The sequence below is a fragment of the Dipodomys merriami genome, unplaced genomic scaffold, assembly GCF_024711535.1.
Source record: "Dipodomys merriami isolate MVZ:Mamm:240054 unplaced genomic scaffold, mDipMer1.0.p SCAF_6, whole genome shotgun sequence".
Taxonomy (NCBI): domain Eukaryota; kingdom Metazoa; phylum Chordata; class Mammalia; order Rodentia; family Heteromyidae; genus Dipodomys; species Dipodomys merriami.
Window position 1 is genome coordinate 49,423,566 of NW_027206179.1, and position 21,298 is coordinate 49,444,863.

The 21,298-nt window shown below is 36.2% G+C and overlaps 1 protein-coding gene across 1 annotated transcript in view; it reads left to right on the forward strand.

Annotated features, from left to right (window-relative positions):
• The window catches only part of Diaph3 (diaphanous related formin 3), a 450,161-nt gene that overhangs the window by 329,947 nt on the left and 98,916 nt on the right, over positions 1-21,298 (forward strand). Inside the window, exons 26-27 of the mRNA XM_070002884.1 lie at positions 13,957-14,052; positions 14,544-14,603. Coding sequence (XP_069858985.1) covers positions 13,957-14,052; positions 14,544-14,603 — 156 coding nt within the window. The remainder of the gene's footprint in view (positions 1-13,956; positions 14,053-14,543; positions 14,604-21,298) is intronic.

The following is a 21,298-nucleotide window of genomic DNA, read 5'->3' on the forward strand; positions in this document are numbered from 1 at the left end:
AAGACTCCTCATCTCAGAGGGGGAATGTCTGTCTGCTCATCATTTGCTAGAGAACTGTACCTCTTTTTAGCTGATTCCATAGTACAGGTTATCGAACTCCTACTGCAATTAGGGGAAAACTAGTGTGTCTGCTTTATTGAGTTATTGACTATGAAAATCTCTATAACTTTGTCTCATAAAGCATCACCCATGACACAGCTAAGGAGTGAGGTACTTCTAACTATATATTGAAGCTCTGTAGTGTAAGAGATGAGCTTTCAAATCAGGCATTTGTTCACATCTACCCTTTGTTTTGTAACCATTATGGGGCGCTAGGAAAATTACCTCCTTGAGCTCCAGGTTCCTCCAACTGTAAATGATTTGACAATAGCTACTTTTGCATGTATGGAGTGAGAACTGAAAAATCTAATTGAAAGAATCCACACAGACCTAGCCCAATCAAAGTGATGGATCCTCCTTTAATTCATATTTACTTTATTTCATATATCCTGTATTTCCTAAATAAAACTGTTCTCTAAGTCACCTAAAACCATCTTTTATTTTCACGCTTCTGATTTATTTGGTCAAAAATTTTTATTTATTTATTTTCTTACTTAGTATTGTAGACCAACTAAACCATCCTTTTACAGATGGGAGCTGAGCTAGATTTTTTTCTGATTGTCAAGGTTTTGTACAGAGAGGTTGTAGTTACATAATTAAGGTAAGAAGTACATTTCTTGTCAAACTTGTTACCCTTTCCTCATTTTTTTCCTTCTTTCCCTCCCTACCATCCTCCCACCCCCCAGTTGTACAGATCATTTCCAACATGTTGTCTTGTGTATATCACTGTTGCATTGGTTCACCCTTTTTCCTTTGTCTCACTATTCTTTTGGTCCCCTTCCCTTCCCTAATTGAAATAAACATATATACAATGCCAAGGTACCAAAATCAAATACAGTGACAACAGGGGATATACCAGAGTGGGAAGAACATTCAGAAGAAACAAAAAAATCACATAGTACATTAAGAAAACAACAAAAAAACCTCTTTTATCTTTGTCTTGGAGTTCATTTCTCTTAGAATCTTCTTATGTGGTCCTATGTACATATCTATTAAGCTCTTCTGCTCATCTGCTAAGAGTATGCTGGATGTATGCTAATTATTACAAGTAAGGGAAACCATGGGACCTATGTTTCTTTGGGTCTGGTTTACTTCACTTAATATGATTTTTTCCAAGTCTGTCAAAGATTTTTTTGTAATCATGATATATGAAGAGAATCTTCCATTGTTCTCTTGAGATAATTTTGTGCATTTTTGCCTCCTTTTTTTTTTTTTGGTTGATGAGTTCATGGAAAGTTCATTTGTCTCCCATTTTTATTTCTCGGCTATTTCCTGGCTTGTGAAGTATATCAATTCCTTTTTATTCTATTCCTTTTCCTCATTTGAATTTTCCTTCTTGTCATTGCTGACTTCTTTCAAAAATGTATTGCTGCTGTTCTGTTTAGGATTTTTTTTAATTTTCTCAACTTCTACCACAAATGTGATGATTTTCCAATCCAGTTGGGATGAAGGAATGGTGAGAGACCACCTTATCTTGTCAGAATAAATGTGCATTTCTTCTTAGATGTGAAGCAGAAAATAATAAATATTTATAGTACTTTGGACAAAAACGCCTGTTAGAAATGAACTGAGAACATTAATTGGTAACAGCCAGGTGGGCTTTAAGCAAAATGCTGACACACAAATCTTCACTGATTGATTCTGTACATATGTTAAAGTAGAAATAAAAGTATATTCAAAAATTTAAATAGAAATGAAGGTTTAAAAGTATAACCCCTGAAACTAAGTGCCTCAACTATGTCATAAATGTTAAGCACTTCTCTTTGTTAAGCAGTTTCCCATTACTCTGCTTCTGTGTTAGATTCATCATACAAGTAGTCACTAATTATAGATTAAAAAAATCACTCCATAAAGTCCCATGGGCATAGGAATTAGGACTTGTTCAGTACCTTAACACACTTAGTGAGTATTGGTAGAATGGAATTAAAGTACATTATTCATACTTTTGGGTTTCCAACTTCTTGAAACAAAAGAGTTTAAATATTCTTCCAGCAACTAAAAAATCAATTCATCTAAAACCTAACTTATTATGTTCCACATAAAACCTGATTTTCATGTTCTCATTTTGGGTTAATGATACCACCATTTTCCCAGTCACCGAGGCTTGACACCTTCACACCATGCCAGCTTTAATCATAGTGAAGTACTGTTTTGATTATTTCACACCTTTCAGAAATATTCCATGGCAGTTCTTCAGCCTGGAGACCAAGCTCCCACAACCTGCCTTCCTGACCTTATTTTCCCCTTCCTCCAATGTGCACCATATGCTGCTGTCAATGCACCACCATCAGGGCCCCTCTACACCCCATGTGGTGTCCAGGCATCACTTGCTGTCTCCTCAGCCTCAAGTCCATTCATCCCAGCTTCTGGAAGAAAACTCCTGTGTAATCCCTGACAGCATTCCCTAGTTGTCTCCTCCTCCTCCTGCTGATGTTTGATGTGCAACTAAGCATTTTCATTATCTAAAATCATGCTATTCTTTGTTCAAAAACTTTATAAGGAAAAAAATGCCACTGAAAAGTCTTGTTTTATTTTTTTAATTTATTATTATAAAGGTCATGTACAGAAGGGTTAACAGTTAGTTACATAAGTCAGATAAAGAGTGCTTTTCTTTTTTGGATAACGTCCCCCCTTCCCTTGCTCTCTCCCAATTTTTGTTTTAATTCTCTATAAATATAAAATATTAAATCTAAAACACAAGCTTTTATATTTAAGATGGGAGATATCATCCTAAAAATCATCTCAAATTGAACATCAGCTAAGCTCAAGTTTGTCATGCTTCCTTCTGAGTAACGCAAATGAAGCTTCTGAGTATGACAAATGAAGCTTCTACTCAGTAGTAGTGTTCGCGTGCCATGTAATTAACCTTTTCCTTTCTGAGTTATGCTGTCATCAAAGGGTCATGGGAATTCATGGCATGTGAGTCACATCTTGTTAAATGTCATTATCATTTCACATCTACATATGTATTTATACAGATGAGCTATTTCATTCCCTGACATTATGTGCCTTTCTGTTTGGCACTGTAGACACTTGTTAACACCCAAGGCCAACTTTGGCAACTTCTTTTTGCCAGGAGTCAATTTTTCAATTCTGCTTTCCTTACTAATTGTTAGGAAAGTTCACTGTGAACAATGTCATCCATTTTGGATATTTAAATATGTTTCAATAATCATACTCTACTGGAAGAATGATTCAGTCATACATACCTGTTTTAGTACTACATGGGAGAACAATTGCTAAGCTACAAGTTAAAATATAAATAGCCTGTCCAACTACATAGGTATGAGCAACCCTAGATGATCTAAATCAGCAATGATAAAAATAAGTGCATTTTTTCATATTATTTAAAACACTTTTTCATAGGTCAACATAGTCTACTACATTGTGTACTTAGTCTCATATGTGGGTATTTAGATTTGTTTCCAGTCACAAGCTATGTACTTTCTTTATCTATATCTTTGCACACATATGAATTATGTATGTGAGGTTATTTTCTTGAATATACAGTATTTCTACTGTATTTTTGTAAACATTGTTAAATTACTTTTCAGAGAGCTATATTGGTTTTCACTTCTATCACCAAGGTAGAGCTGCTTGCAAGTATTGACTGATAAAGATTTATAGTAATTTTTTATTGTCCATTGTTATTATGCTCATAGAAAAAAATGGCCTATTGATTTATTTGGTGTATCTTTAATTATGAATGAGATTGAGATGATGTCTAAAGTAGAAAGCTACCATTCAGGCTGCAAAGTAGCATGAACTGGTAACAGAAATTTCCGTTCCAGTCATTTTGAAAATAAAGGAGCTTTATTTCCTAAATTTTCAAAAGAAGGTAAATCAAATATCTCTATGAGTTAAAATAAGCAGTTTGTATAGTGCCCAAATCATTTCTACTACCAAATCTAAATCTTAAGAAATTTGAAAATTAAGAATAAAAATACCAACTCAGGCACTAGTAATACCTAAGGGAATTGTAAAAAAAATACAGTTTTAGATGGGCCTTGGGACATTGTCTATAGGCCAATCAGTTGTGTGTACTAACAAGAATGGTCATAGTATTTATTGTAGTAATGACTAATATGTAATAAACTTTTAACTAATAACTATCTCCATAATATTATTAGCTGTCATTAGGCCTTTGCATGAAAGAGAAATGATCTTGCTGTTTTACACATACTAACTTAATCCTCAGAAAAGCTTTTGGAAGTTAATATTATCATGGTCCCCCAGCACTGTGTATCCTTAAGGGATACACAGACAGAAAGACTAAGACTTCAAACCCAACTCTGTGTTCTTAGCATTTGCTTTTGACTTATCTATTTTGAGGAAAGTTTTTTTTTTTTTTTTTGTAAAGCAGTCTAGTGTTTTACTTTGTTTGCCAGTCATAGGGCTTAAACTCAGGGCCTGGACATTGTCCCTGAGCTTCTTTTTGCTCAAGACTAGCAATCTACCTACCACTTGAACCATTGTGCCACTTCTGTTTTCCTGTGTATGTGGTACTGAGGAATTGAACCCACGGCTTCATGCATGCTAGACAAGCACACTATCACTGAGCTAGCCACATTCCCAGCCCCTAATTTTTTACTTTTAACTGACATTAAGAACTACTCAAGTTGTACTAATAATAAAGAAGAGAGGGGAAATATGTAAATATTAAACTATCAGGTTTTTTCCCATAAAAATTCTACTTCTGAGCCAGGCGCCTGTGGCTCATTTCAGTAACCCTAGCTAGGAAGCTGAGATCTGAAGACTGCAGTTTGAAAATGTAGAAAAAGATTGTGCCAGAAAAGCACTGAGTCTCTAATCTCCAAGTCCATGAGACACTCATCTCCAATAAACTATTCAGGAAAAAAATAAAAACCACAGAAGTGGTGTTGTGGCTCAAGTGGTAGAGTACCAACCTTAAGCACAAGGAGGCTGAGATAATATGCAAGCCCTGAGGTCAAGCCCCAGGACTGGCAAAAATTAAAAAATAAAATAAAAATCTACTTATAGTTGAGCTAGTCATTAACTATATGATAAGAAGAGATGTTTTTATTTCACAGTAAAATCTCATTGAAAATTTGCTTTCTAACTCCCTTGAATCAAACATTTTTTAAAGTTTCACTTCTGGATTAAGATACTTTAAGTCATTCCCTATCTTTTTGCTCTGGTTTAAATAGTACTGAGGCTTGTTCCTGATATAGACTGAGCTATTTCTGGAAAGCTTTGTAACCCACAACATAGAACAGTAGTTTATGTAACTCTGTTAAGGCAATCCCCTCATGTTTTGGAAAGGGTTGAGTTTTGTTAAACTTGAGCCTATGAATTTGGTAACTATATAAACTTAACAGTTTTTTTTAATTTAATGGGTACTTATCTTTCCTTCCATATTTCAACCCTAAATTCCAAAATCCCAGGTTCTAATCTTTATATCAATTGTTGCTACTAAAATCACATAAAATATGAGAAGATTTTAAAAAGGTAGATCAGAAGGCAGTGGAAAGTAAAAGGAAGACCTACTGAAGCAACATATAAAATAAACACTGGAAAATGGTCACAGATTCAAAATTGGGTCTTACACTCTTCCTTATATGTTAGTTTTCACATGACTCACCCTCAGCTATTTGCTCTGCACATTTTCCTTAAGAGTGCTCATATTTTGTCACATTATCAATCATCACCTCAACATAAACTTTCAATATGCTCTTGCTATGTGCCAGGGACTCTGCTGAGCTATGTATATAGACTTACTCCTTTAAGTCCCAATAACTTGGTGAAATAGGTGCTGTCTTTCTATTTAAAGTGAAGGAGAGGCAAATGAAGGTTAAGTCAGTCCCATTACCATTATTATTATAATGTTAGGCTCTCCCATGTTTTTTTTTATTTTTTATTTTTATTTATTTTATTTATTTATTTTTTTGGTCGGTTATGGGGCTTGAACTCTGGGCCTGAGCGCTGTCCCTCAGCTCTTCAGCTCAAGGCGAGTGCTCTACCACTTGAGCTACAGTGCCACTTCCGGTTTTCTGGTGGTTTATTGGAGATAGGAGTCTCATGGTCTCTCCTGCCCAGGCTGGCTTTGAACCTTGATCCTCAGATCTCAGCCTCCTGAGTAGCTAGGATTACAGGCGTGAGCCACCAGCGCCCAGCTCTCCCATGTTTTAAACCAGTGCATCTACTAGCCTTCTGTTAATCACATGCAGTTGGACACCTCATGATAGCTCAGCTTAACACATCCAAAGTAAACTTAATATTTGTGTAAATACAAGGATTAAAATATATTTGGGGCTGGGAAGGTGGCTCAGAGGTAGAGCAGTTGCCTTGCATGCTCAAGGCCATGGGTTCCATTCCTCAGCACGACATAAGAAAAGCTGGAAGTGGTGCTGTGGCTCAAGTGGTAGAGTGCCAGCCTTGAGCTGGAGAGCTGAGGGACAGCGCTCAGGCCCAGAGTTCAGGCCCCACGACCAGACCCAAAAATATATATATATATTTTTATTATCATTAAGTACTTGCAACAAAGCAATTAATAAATACAGTGCAACTTCATCAATATCACCCTTTTCAACATTCTTACCCATTCCTTCCTACCCTACCCTTCATTCACTTTTCTTAATTTTATAGGATAGACATTGAATTCTTTTTTTTTTTTTTTTTGGAGGGGGGGTCCGGTCGTGGGGCCTGAACTCTGGGACTGGGTGCTGTCCCTCAGCTCTTCAGCTCAAGGCTAGCGCTCTACCACTTGAGCCACAGCGCCACTTCCGTCTTTTTTCTTTTTGCTCATGTGATGCTGAGGAATCGAACCCAGGGCCTCAGGCATTCAAGGCAAGCGCTCTACCACTGAGCCACCTTCCCAGCCCAGACATTGAATTCTTGACTGCATGTCCCCCACCTTCTCCTTTTCATTCATCTTCTCCTCTCCAGACCAGTATTTTTTATTCTTTGTCCTTTAATTCCATGCTTATCACTTCCACTCCTTACTTGAACCCTATGATGTCGTTTTGCCTGAAATGGCTAAACATATCTCTCCTTATTCATCTTGCCCACAAACTGGATTTCTAAAGTAGAAATTTGACCATATTGCTTCCCACTTTAAAATGAGTTAATGGTGGAGAGATGAGGGAGATAAAAATGGAAGGGATGACATTGATGAAGATGCATTGTATTCATAAATTGATATGCTGAATTGAAACCCCTATGTGCAACTACTTGAAGGTAATAAAAAAATTGAATGGTTTAATGGCTTTTATAAAGATAGACTCCAAACTCCATAATGTGGTATATTCCACTCTCCATGAATTGTCCCCCACGGGGCTCTTTAGTTTCACATTTCCTTTCTTTTCTTTTCTTTTCTTTTTTATTAATTTTTTATTGTGAAAATACTGTACAGAAAGGTTACATGAGCAAGGTAATGAGTACATTTCTTATCAAGCATTGTTGCCTCCTCCTTTGTTTCCCCTTACCATCCCTGCCGCCACCATGGGACCTATGTTTCTTTGAGCCTGTCTTACTTCACTTAATATAATTTTTTCCAAGTCTTTCCATTTCCTAACAAATGGTGCAATGTCATTCTTTCTGATGGAGGCACAGAATTCCATTGTGTATATATACCACATTTTCTTGATCCATTCATCTACTGAGGGGCATCTGGTTTGGTTCCATATCTTAGCTATGGTAGTAAACAATGCTGCAATAAACATAGTTGTGCTGGTAGCTTTAGTATGGTCTTGTTTGTGATCATTTGGGTAAATGCCCAAAAGTGGGATTGCTGGGGTCATAGAGAAGCTCTATGTGGAGTCTTTTGAGGATCCTCCATACTACTTTCCAAAGTGGTTGAAGTTTACACTCCCACCAACAATGCAGTAAGGATCCCTTCTGTCCATATCCCCTCCAGCATCTGTTGTTATTAGAGTTCTTGATTATAGCCATTCTAACTGGGGTGAGGTGGTATCTCAGTTTTACTTTGATTTGCATTTCTTTTATGGCTAGGGAGGTTGAGCATATCTTCATGTGTCCATTGGCTCCATCCTTCTTTCCTCTTCAGAGAAGTTTCTCTGTAAGTCTTTAGCCCACTTATTTATTGGACAGTTGTTTCTTTGAGGGTTTGTTATTGGGGGATTTAATTTTTTGGGCTCCAGGTATAGTTGAGATATGAGACCCTTCTCCGTTGTATGGCTAGTGAAGATCTTCTCCCAATCTGTGGGCTTTCTATTGATCTTGCTCGCTATGTCCTTTGCCATGCAGAAGGTCTGCGGTTTCATGCAATCTCATTTGTCGAACCTTTCTTTGATTTGTTGTGTTTCTGGGTGTCTATTAAGAAACTTTTGGCCTGTGCCAAGGAGACCTAGGGTTTCTCCTATTTCTTCCTATAATGTTTTCAGGGTGTCTGCTTTGACTCCGAGGTCTTTGATCCATTTGAGTTGATTCTGGTGCAGTGTGATATATAAGGATCTAGCTTTAGTTTTCTCTAAGTGGTTAACTAATTTTGCCAGCAGCATTTACTGAAAAGGCTGTCTTTCTTCCATTCTATTTTTTTAGCTCCCTTATCGAAGATTAGATAGTTATAGGTCTTTAGGTTCATTTCTGGGTTTTCAATTCTATTCCATTGGTCCTGAGGTCTGTTCTTGTGCCAATACCAAGCTATTTTGATTACTATGGCTTTATAGTAGAGTTTGAAATTTGGTATTGATATTCTTCCAGCACTGTTCTTTCTGTTAAGAATCATTTTCACTATTTCGGGGTCTTTTATTATTCCATAGTAATTTTTTGATTAGCTCCTCTGTTTCCTTGAAGGATGAGGTTGGAATATTGATAGGTATTGCATTGAATTTTAGTTTCACCTTTCCGATAGCCTGCTTTCTTTTTCTACTCAAATTTGAATCCTGTTGCTGCAGAAACATGGCCCTGTATAACTGTCTGACAGCTATAGCCAGGCCTTCACTCTTCTGGCAGCTCTGCATACTCAAAGCTGTTCTTTTAAGACATGGTGTCTTGAAACTTCTTGGCCCGCTCTTTGTCTTCCCATACTACGCCCATCCTCCACCACATGTTGAACGTTAAAGCCCTTGTGATCCAATCACTTCCCAAAAGCCATGGCAACCAAGTCTTCAGCACATGGCCCTTCGAGGATTAATTTAGATCCAAATGTATGTAGCACATGTCTTTTTCTCAGAACGCATGTATAGATAGCTGCATGTCAGGGGAAAAAAAAAGTCTTCTTTCTATCCTTATCTTACTGGCACCATAATAATTTCTTTATTGGAAATAATTTCTCCTTAGAATTTGGAAAGCATATATCCCCTCTCTTGGAATTCAATGTGCTATTGAGAAATTTAGTCGCCTTATGAGTTCTTTTCTTTCTGTGACCCATTTTTGATTTGTTTGCCTATTTCTAGCTTTTTGGAAACTTTTAAATGTTGTTTGATATCTAAATTTCATTATTCTCCTCCAACTTGAGAAAATGAAGTAAATGGTTTGTTAGATCATTGGCTTACCATTTTTCCTTACCTTTTTCTTCTACCCTTAATGTTTAGGTGGCTACAAAGATGCCACCTTTCCTTTTTGACTCAGATGTCCTTTCAGAGCACAAACACACACCTGGGGACAAAGTTTGCCTTTGATGTTTGTTAAGACCTTCCTCAACTTGTAACTAATAGTGGCAAATGATAATTTTTAATACTAGAATGGTTTCCAAACTCCTATCCATTTTTTCATCTGCACTTGACGGTAGTGCCTTCGATTAAGAAGCTCAAAAGGAATTCTCTTCCAAGCTTTGTGCCCCACTATAATCATTATCACTTAACATTTTTCCCCATATTTTCTCTTCCTCTAGCCATAGGTTCAAAGTCTTCAGCTGGGTTTTTTTGGCAGCTCTAGCCTCTTCTTATCCCCATAGTCTATGTATTTAGCTGTAAAATGTCTCTTCCTTAACTCATTCTTCTCCATTCTCGTTGATAGTAATTTTCTTTTTGGGGGTGGGTGGGGGAGCTTTTGTTTGTATGTTTGTTTAAGTGGAGTTTGATCTCAGAGCCTTGCACCTGCTTAGGCAGTTGTTTTGCTACTTAAGCCATGGCCCTAGACCTATATACATTTTTAAAAATACTAAGTTACTGTGATGTTATTCACCTTAGTAAGCTCTTGACAATTGCAAGTAATTTTTTTATTTAAAAAAATTTTAATGTCAGAAGAAAGGTTTGAACATAAATTAATTATAGTTAGTTTACATTTTAGTCAACATGTAAAGGTGACTAATTTTTATTTTCCTGGTCTGTAATAAAATAAGAATGAATCATTTAAACACTGTACTATACATGTTCTGTTTTTATTTATGTCTTTTACTTCTGTCCCTGTATTCCTCCAGTCATAAGTTCTCTTCCCTTCCCAGTCTCTGTCATGGCTAAATTCTACCTATTCCTCTTGTTGTAATTCACTAGGGAACCTTGCATTTCAACCCCCCCCAAATATATACATAGATAGATAGATAGATAGATAGATAGATAGATAGATAGATAGATAGATAGATATCCCTTTCAAATCTCCCACACTTATACTTCTGAGATCAGAAGAGATTTCTTATTAATCTCTGGGACCAAGGCATCTTTAGTGTGAAATAATATTCTAGTACACAGCCACTTGCCAGCTTCATGGGTAGGGAAACTTTTTTCTGTCAAGGGCCATATTACAATATTTTTTGAGAGCCATACAAAATTATTAGTGCAGGCCAACAGGTCAAGGTAAGTTGATGAGAATCATACATGTCTGTTCCTTTATGTATCAAGTGGTTTCATAAGTCCTATAAAGAGGTAAAGCTACATGTTGCCAACTTCTATTAAATGAATATACTAAACTCACATTCTGTGTTGAAGAACATCTTCCTTATATGTCCATAGCCTCCCCCATAGTTTGAATCATCTATTTGTACAGAGTCTATCTGTACTTCAATCCAGAATCCCTTTTAAAATAGTACAGTACTTATGTTCTTAAGCAAATACACAGAAGCAAATACACTTCGAAAAACTCAATTTGTCATGTGCTATATCTAAAATAGTGCTTGAAACATTTAATAATAAGCATATAATTCATTCAAAGTTTGTATACGCTAGTGAGGTCATTGTGAATTTATTTCCATATATGTTTTTATCACTTCACAATTTACCAACTGCTTTTATTTGTATTACCTCATATGATCTTCTCATTAAAATTAGACAAATAATTTCTCTATTTTATATGTCAGGATTACTGTGTCCGCAGTCCAGTGTAGAGTCAGCTGAGAGGTGGTGCTATTTTGGTATTATTTCCATTATGTATATGGGAGGGAAGTCAAGCAAAGCCATTCATTGAGGCGGTCATGAGCAGGGACGGTGTATGTTCCAGCAGTAAGGACAGTGGGAGAGAGAATTTCTGGAGAAATATAGGCAGTTCCCTTTAGCTCAGTAGTCTGTTGTGATGTTTGTAAGGAAATGGTGAGCTCAGAAAAGCATTTAGAATCATTGTGTGATATTGAGGGAGGTAAAAGAGTTCAAACTTTATACTGTGGGAACTAAGAGATATTGAACATTTGTGACTTAGGTAATTAAAGGTTATAATTCAGTTTTAGGACTTATTGGTAATGTTTGCGATGAATGAGAATTAAGGAGAAACTAGGAACAACATGACTTTCTGAGGAACTCATGTAGTGTTCCAAGTAACAACATTTGAGTTCTGTACAACTAACAGTACAATTGCAAAAGAGGAGAGATTAGTTCAAAAGATAGCAGTAAAATTCAGTCAACAATTTCCCTGTCTGAAACAGGGAATTGGAAAAAAGATAGCATTTATAATGGTGCAGTGGGATTCATCCATACCTCCTGTCTGTTTGCCCATAATAGTTCTTCCAGCTACTCATCTTAAAGCTGTGTTTAGTCAACATATATGCATTGGACACTTTCTATGTAATATGTACATTTTCCTAAGTATTGAAGATAAATGAAATCAATAAACATGTCTCACTCTGAGCCCACAGTCTAGTGGTAGACACTGTCAAGAAATCAATTTGATATGATTGTAAAAGATTTATTGTTGTGCGTACTGCATGCCACAGAGACATAAAAGGGCTTCATCCTAAATGGGTCAGTGCACAGTTCTCAGTTCTCTATCTTGAAGGAGAAGAAGGAGCTCTCATGGTAAAGAAAGTGGGAAAGATGTTCTATATAGAAAGAAGTGAGCATAAGTTGCTTAATGAGATGAAGCATGTTAGTGTCTGTTGCCAGAGAACAGTGTTCTAATATATTTATTTTACTTTGATAACTTTGGCACTATCATCTAAAATCCAGCCCATAATCAAAAATCCCTAGTCATCCCAATAATATCATTCATAGCTTTTGTTTTACAATTCAGTAGTTAAACAAAGACTACAATATTTGCCTATGTCTCTTCTGTTTCTGTTCATCTTGAATATTATCCTAGCATTTTCCCCTTACTTCCACTGTCTTATTGTCTTTTGCAAGTAAGCATGAGATTTTAAATTTTCTTCTTTTTAATCTTTAAAAAACATTTCTTTTACTAGTGAAATATATTATCTACCTTAAATATTTGGAATTACTTCAAGTTCTTTTTAGGAAAAAATCATAGTTTAAGTTGGAGTATAAATTTTCAAAGATAATTAGGTAATTATTAAACTGTCTGCAATACTTAATGTATTCTAATTAAAAGAGTTATCACAGCACCTTAAAATTAAATTTATATGTAAATTAACAACCCTAGATTCTCTTATTTCTCTCCCACCTTTTTTGATAACACCTACAAGGTTTAGTATCTTCTAAAAATATGAAATGGAACCAGATGGAAAAGCAGCTGACACATATTTATATTTATGCTGCTGTTTATAAACTGTAAATGACTATGTTATTTGTACTTTAGTGGATTCACTTCTCAACAAGTCTCTATAAAGGGATCTTATCTTAAAAAGGAAAACAAAATTAGAAATAAAAGGTGCCTCAGAACATCATTTTCCATTATTTGAGATGTAATTAGATTAGCCTTGTAGGTTTATAGACAATTCCTACAGATAACTTCTTTTCAAGGGATAGCGTTTGTTTTCTTGAATTTGAGTTGGGCAAGTAACTCCTGAAGCTTGATCTACTAACATTTAATAGATGTAGCCCTGTAAGCAATGTAAAGTTATTCTATTATTTATAGATAGAATCACCTCTATACTTATGTACTTATATCTTTTGTGCACTATATACAGCATGTCAGTTTAAAATAATCATTACTAGAAAATAGTCCTTTGCGACTTTTTTATTATAGGAGATTAACTTTTTACAGACACATATTCAAAAAATGTAGCAGTTGTCTTGTACCACCGCAGACAGGGACCGTTTATACTCTGCTATGAAAAGAAATCATGAGGAGCTGGTTCATGAGAGTTTGCATGAAAATCTAATTTTATACTTTAAATTTTGAAAGCCAAAATTGCAATAACAACAACAGAAAACTGTCCCACACCTGGTTGATTTTAGAATGGAGGCTGGTGCCTTTAACCATATCTCATTTCTATGACGGAAATGTGATTTATGAGAACCCAAGATACAGAGATGACTAGAACCACATTCCATTTAAAGTTGCTGTGTCATTGGACTATAAAAGCTGTGCTCTGAACTAGATCAGTGGAACTGGGTCCACTTTAGTTGACAATACCACAAGTACTAATGAGACAGATTTCATTAAAAGATAGTCGATTTATGACAGACTTGGAGTCCTTTCTTACTTTGAAATTGCTAGCTTCGTCCTGGCATCTGGTCTTTTTCCTCCTGACCATCCCCTTTTCTCTGTATGCTTTGACATTGCTATGGTAACCCTGAGGACTGATGGAATTCCCTGCATCTCTTTTCACAGAGGGTGATGAGACAGGAGTGATGGATAGTCTGCTGGAGGCCTTGCAGTCAGGGGCTGCCTTCCGCGACAGGAGAAAAAGGACACCAAAGCCAAAAGGTGAACACCATCCGTGTTTCATGTTACCTTCTCAGGAATGATCACAGAGGAGAATACTTTGCTTTTTATTTCTAATTCTTTTAAAAGTCCTGTGTCAAGAAGCAATGCTGTGGGCAGCAACTGTTCAGAAGTTTCCTAAGTTTGCTTAATCCCTTGCAAAGACAAATGTCAGAAAGTTATACATTCCAGTTGGCTAATGTCAGTAGCACATTAACAAATCAATGCGCTGAACCTAGAAAATCCTGATTAGCGTGACAAGTCTCATCTGAAGAACCATATGTACTTCATCCCTGTGGAGTTTACTGTAGCATAATTAAATGGGAAATTAAAGTCATAACATTACTGCTTCAAGTATTTCAGGGTATTGAAGCATTGCTTTGCTTCCCAAAATACTTAACCTTAGGGGGATGAAAAGCGTATAATAGTATTACATCTTGAGACAAACAGAACTCAATAAGTTGTTTCTTTTTTCTAATTTTATATCTTTACAGATATTCGGCAAAGTCTCAGTCCAATGTCTCAGAGGCCTGTTCTGAAAGTTTGTAATCATGGTAATAAACTGTATTCATAAATTGCACATCCTTCTCTACTTTCATCCTGTTGATCTGTTGTTTTAATAGGTTGTGATGAAGCTCTCAAGTTTCAGTATAACTGAGATAGTAAAGATGTGTAAATGTACATACTTGCTAGGAAATTGTGTTCATGTTTTCCTTCCTTCTATTATTGCCCTGCAATTGTCACTTAGGTTCTTCTTTTTGGGCCTTTAATTATTATTATTGTTACTATTATTGTATTTGAAATTGCTTTCACATCGTTCTAATCAGTTTTATACTATCTCAGAAGCAGTATGATCTCATAACTAATTTTACATAATGGCTTACTATGATGAGCTATAATTTGAAATATTAAAACCATTTGTGAAGATATGATTTGTACTAGTATATCTTTTGACTTGCATTTTAGCAAAATTGTAAATACAGGTGCACTACATGCAGTAGAAGGATATGCTAAAAGTGCAGAAAAGAAGATAAATTAACTTTATTTCTAATATTTATCTTAAGACTAATACCTTTTAAAATGCCTTACTAGCCTGGCATCAATAGCTTAAAACTATAGTCCTAGCTGCTTGAGAGTAGAAATTTGAAGATCACAGTTTAAGGCAACCTGCACAGAAAAATTTATGAAACCTTTTTTCAACCAATAGCTGGGTGCAATGGCACACATATGCCACCCCAAACTCTGTGTGAGGCTGAGATTGGAGCATCCAAGTTATAACCCAACCCAAGCCAAAAAGTCTTCCAGCGATACTGGATTGGTTATGCATATTTGTTGCCCCAGCTAGGAGGGAAACCTAAATTTGGATCCAAGTCTAAGCATGATATACCCTGACAGGAAGCAAGACCCTACATCAAAATTAACCAGTCAGCAATAAGGGGTGGTGATGTGGCTCAACAGTAGAGTACCTACCTGGCAAGTACAAATTCCAGTACCACTACCACAAAGAAAATAAAAGAAGGAAGGAAGGAAGGAAGGAAGGAAGGAAGGAAGGAAGGAAGGAAGGAAGGAAGGAAGGAAGGAAGGAAGGAAGGGAGGAAGGGAGGAAGGAAAGAAAGTCTTAATCTGTTATGTCTATTTGTATTGTACCCTTTCCTCTGCTTAGGCAGTCATCTTGCGTTTACTGGCTTTTATTCAGTTTGGTTCCTTTTCTTTCCAAATTCTGTAGGAGTCTGTGTACATTCTGCATATCCTTTATAAGTGAATTTGTCATCATAGTTCTCCATATTGTAAATGGAAAAATATTTGATAGATTTGTCCAAGTGTTTTTTGGTACTAGTGAGTTAATTTCAAGAAGTAATAATGTCTTGCTGAGAGAGAAACTTGTAACATGTTTCCAGGTAACCTGAAATAATGAGGTAAGTAAGGAGTGCAATGATTTTATCACCCAAACAGGCAAAGTGTACACTGTAGAAGCTTAATAAGTGAGAATACAGTGAAAATCGACATTATTTTAAACATCTTTTAAACTTTTACAGTATAACTTTTCTATTTTCTTTTTGTCTTTTTTATACCTAACAATAGGAAAAATAATTGTAATAAGTCAGTAAAATTCATTGTGAATAATTAATACCTAACTTTAGTGTTATGATTTTAAGTCAGTATGACATAGTAAACAATGGCAAAGAAGTATAATGTATTGTTCTATTCTACACCTTTGAGATTATTTTGTTCAGTAAATGAGTAAATAGAAACACATGGAGGCTGAACCCTTCCCAAGAGTAGACAACTGTGACCAAAATGCAGTTCTGTATTCCTACTGAAATTACTTCTTTTATTTACATGAGGGCACTTCGATTTTTATTAAGTTAAATAACTCACCCTCATTGCAAATCTTTAAAGAATACAACCAAACACTGATTATGATATGATTATAATGGTACCTGATGCTCAATTAAAAGCAAATATTTTAGATATTATGCAGAGGAAAACTACATAAGACAACTTTGTAAACCAGCCCAGGAAATCCACTCATTCTATGATCTGTGACTGTAATATTGATAAAATGGAGATAAAATAACTCAGCTGTCATTATAAAATTGTGGGCTGAGAAGTTGGCTCAGTGGTAGAGTGCTAGACTCGCATGCATGAAGCCCTAGATTCTATTCCTCAGCACCACATAAACAGAAAAGGCCAGAAGTGGCGCTGTGGCTCAAGTAGTAGAGCACTAGTCTTTTTTTTTTTTTTTTTTTAATTGTATTTTATTTTATTTGAGAACATACTGTACAGGGGGGGCTACAATTACATGGGCAGGATAATGCATACATTTCTTACCAAGCATTGCAGCCTCCTCCTTTGTTTACCCTTCACTTCCCTTCCCCGCCTCCCCCCTCCCCCCACCCAATTTTACCCCCCTCCCCCCACCCAATTATACCCCCCTCCCCCCCCCACACCGACATTGTAAAGCTGGTTTTGACATGACATTTTGTACTTCTCATTGTTGCAACAGGTCCACCTGGATCCTTAAACGACTTGTTTGTCCCCATCTCCTCCACATGTTATACTGACATCAAATATAGTGAAAGCAGGGGTTACACTGTGGGGGAGGGACATACAAAGCAACAAAGAAATAATCTTATAAATGCGTTAGAAACACATGCATGAAAGAAACGAAAACATTAAAATACATATTTAAGGGTTCATTTTCCTAACATCACATTATCTGACCTTTTCTGCTTGACTCATACCTATACTAGATATTGCAAATAAGGGAAACCATGGGACCTATGCTTCTTTGGGCCTGGCTTACTTCACTTAATATAATTTTTTCCAAACCTTTCCATTTCCTAACAAATGGGGAAATGTCATTCTTTCTGATGGAGGCATTGAATTCCATTGTGTATATATACCACATTTTCTTGATCCATTCATCTACTGAGGGGCATCTGGGTTGGTTCCATATCTTAGCTATGGTAAATAATGCTGCAATAAACATAGTTGTGCTGGTAGCTTTAGTGTGGTCTTGTTTGTAAACATTTGGGTAAATGCCCAAAAGTGGGAGAAGATCTTTACTAGCCATACAACGGACAAGGGTCTCATATCTAAAATATACTTGGAACTCAAAAAATTAAACCACCCAACAACAAATGCTCAAAGAAACAACTGCCCAATAAATAAGTGGGCGAAAGACTTAAAGAGAAGCTTCTCTGAAGAAGAAACAAGGATAGCCAATAGACACATGAAGAAATGTTCAACATCCCTAGCCATAAAAGAAATGAAAATCAAAACAACATTGAGATATCACCTCACTCCAGTTAGAACAGCAAAAATCAAGAACTCTAACAACAACAGATGCTGGAGGGGATGTGGACAGAAAGGAGCCTTACTTCATTGTTGGTGGGAATGTAAACTTGTTCAACCACTTTGGAAAGCAGTATGGAGGTTCCTCAAAAGACTTCACATAGAGCACTAGTCTTGAGCTGAAGAGCTGAGGGACAGTGCTCAGGCCCAGAGAGTTCAGGCCCCATGACCGACAAAAAAAAAAAAAAAAATGTGGTACTTCTGTTCATGCCATAAAAGCACATTAGTACTACATTTTTATAAAACTATTATGTACCGTATTAAACTCGAAGGCTCCTGTGATAATAATCTAGTAGGTTATACAATAAGACAAGAAGATAGTTCAGCTGTTCTCCTCTCAGCCTGGTGAAACTCCTGGTGGAACACAAATATAAACCTAGCTACTTGTGAGAGGCTGGAGGATTATGAATTCCAGGCCAGCCTAGACAAGTTAGCAAAACCCTACACCAAAAAAGAAAGAAAGAAAAAAATAAAAGAAAAAGATGAACAAGTAAGAGAGTACTGACTTTATATGTGTGAATGTTTGGGTTCAGACCACAGCACAGCCCCCAAATTTTTTAAAATTATTTTTTCTGATTTAGATATAATGGATTAAAACATCCTCAGACATTTTTATTCTGTTTCTCACCCCTTGACCTGGGGTTGGATCTTAGGGCCTTGTGCTTCCTCACTTTACTTTCTTAGCTGTCATTCTAACATTTGAGCAACTCCATCAGCCTAGCTTTTTTCTGGTTAATTGGAGATGGAGTTTGAGGATTATATTTCTGACCAGACTAGCTTCAAGGTGAATTCCTGTAAATCCCAGTGTCCTGATTAGCTAGGGTTATAGATTTATGCCAGAGATTCCTAGCAAGATATTTTTTTTTTTTTGATCCGGTCATGGGGCCTGAACTCTGGGCCTGGGCGCTGTCCCTCAGCTCTTCATCTCAAAGCTAGCGTTCTACCACTTGAGCCACAGCACCACTTCCAGCTTTTTTCTTTTTTGCTTATGTGGTGCTGAGGAATCGAACCCAGGGCCTCATGCATGCAAGGCAAGTGCTCTACCACTGAGCCACCTTCCCAGTCCCATGGCAAGATATTTTTCTATCAATATTTCTTGTATTTTTCACTTATATTTCTAAAACAAATAGAAATCCAATTAACCAAATTTATTTTTTAGAATAATGTGTAGAAAGATAGATTTGGGCTAAATATTGAAAAGTACAGGATTTAGTTAAGACAAATTTCTTTGTTACAAGGGTCAAAAATTTTTAGAATAAGATGACATTTTAGAATTTATTTTGTAATCTTTCTAAAGATTACTTTGTTTTCATTGAAAATACCAGTGCTGTAACTGAGCTACATAGTTATAGTGCAACCTCTTCTACATTTAAATATGCTTCTATATACTTAAAAAAAAAACTAAAGCCAGATATTTATATTTTCTACAAGTATATTTGTAGATGTTGACTTCATGGCCTATTTACATAAGATTTTATATAGTTATTTTAAATTCTGCATCATATTTTACATTCTAAAATAATAATATACGATTAATGATGACCAAATGTTTACTGACTTATTTGGCCTACAAAATGATGAGCACTATGCTAATTGTTTCACAGATACATTCTGTTTAATCTTCTCAACAACCAGAAAGCCAATATTTTTATCTTCATTTCATAGTTAAAAGTGACCAAACATGAAGCAAGTCTCATAACTTGGTTAAAACCCTGAAGCCAAGGTTTGTACCTGGGCCAGTATGACGTTAGAATCCACATTCTTAGTATCCCTCCCATGTGATGTGCTGAAAACAACTGCTTGAATCATTGTCTAGCCTTTTTCCCTTCCAGGAACTGGAGACTTGTTCTTTTTTTCTTCCATGCAATAAGTGGTAGCTATTGAGATGCAACGGTGAGAAGGTTCTCTAGCCTCTGGGATGCCTTACCTGTTGTTCCCAGATGTAATTGCTAGCACTATTGTCCTAGTCTGAGGTTTACATCACAAATAATATTTTGGAATTGTGACCACTTTTTATTTTGTTCAATAATATCAGTAGTAAAACTTCTGCATTAGTATAGTGTGTATGTATATGTACACACACACACATATACACACGCCACTATTGATACTTACACCAAGGGCCATATCAAGGGGTAAATCAAGTCTTTGAGTATCTCCCATATAAATGCAATTTAATATGCCAAGTGTTAAAGCCTAACTGGGAACATAACTTGCCACCTCTTTCTACTCTTTTCTTATGTCATCAAATGGAGACATTTGATCACCAGTGATATATGTTTTCAGAAGATCGTTGGATCCAATGTGGAATGTAGAATACAAAACTAATCTTTTGGGGAAGGAAAAGGTGTATTGGGTTTGAACTCTGGACCTTATGCTTGCTGGACAAGCACTCTGCCACTTGAGCCATGCTCCCAATCCTTTGGTTATAATTTGTTTTTCAGATAAGATCTTTTGCCTGGGTAGCAAATGTAACCTTCCTATCACTACTTACCCAGTAGCTGAAATTGCAAGCCTATGATATGACACTTAGCCCTAGTATACAGTCTTGATTTGGTAACTTCTTACAAGTGAAATTGTACTTATTTATTCCTTTCCCTTAGACAAAGTGTAACAACATTAAAATAAAGAATGCACATCTTGATGAGTACAGGCTATTATGCCTTTAATCAACAGTTTAATCAACTTTAATCAAACCTAGAGATTTTCCACTGTCTACAGAAAATATTAAATGTTCCTCTTTGATGTAAGTGTAATCAGATAGTAATGCATTTTATGAAGATCATACTATATACAATGTTTAGGTGTGAGTGAATCAGTTGACCTGGTTGAAAGTAAAGGAGTATATGGAGAATAAGTACATTGAGAGTCCGATGCCCAAGACTAAGAAAATGAATAATAAGGGAAGGTCAGAAAGTAACAACTTTGGCCTAGAAAGAAAATTTAAAAGGACCTTCGCTGTGATCACTTGAATGGGTAGGAAAGAGTTACAGGATATATGGAGGTCTGAGGAAAGAAGAAAGGCCTAGAGTTCTTAATTCATCAGCAGGCCTTCCCAGACAGTTCCTAGTGTTGCACAAGTAAGTTATCTAAAGGCAAGTGTTCAGCACAAGAGATGGACCATTTGAGGAGTTGGCATTATCAGTGGGCTCAGCTCATTAGGGAAAGGCTTTAGTGCATTAGGAAGTCTGAAATGAATAATGTAGTAAGAGAAAGATTTAAAAAAAGAGAGAGAGACAAATGAAGTAGTAGATTACTTAGTAGTGGAGCCTACATGTATCATGAAGGTTTGTTCCCTCAATTTCCTTATTATTTAGTTTCAAGTTATATCAGAGTATATTAATTCCTCTTGTCCCCTAGGTACTCCTCCTGCGTAGTCTAAACTGTAAAC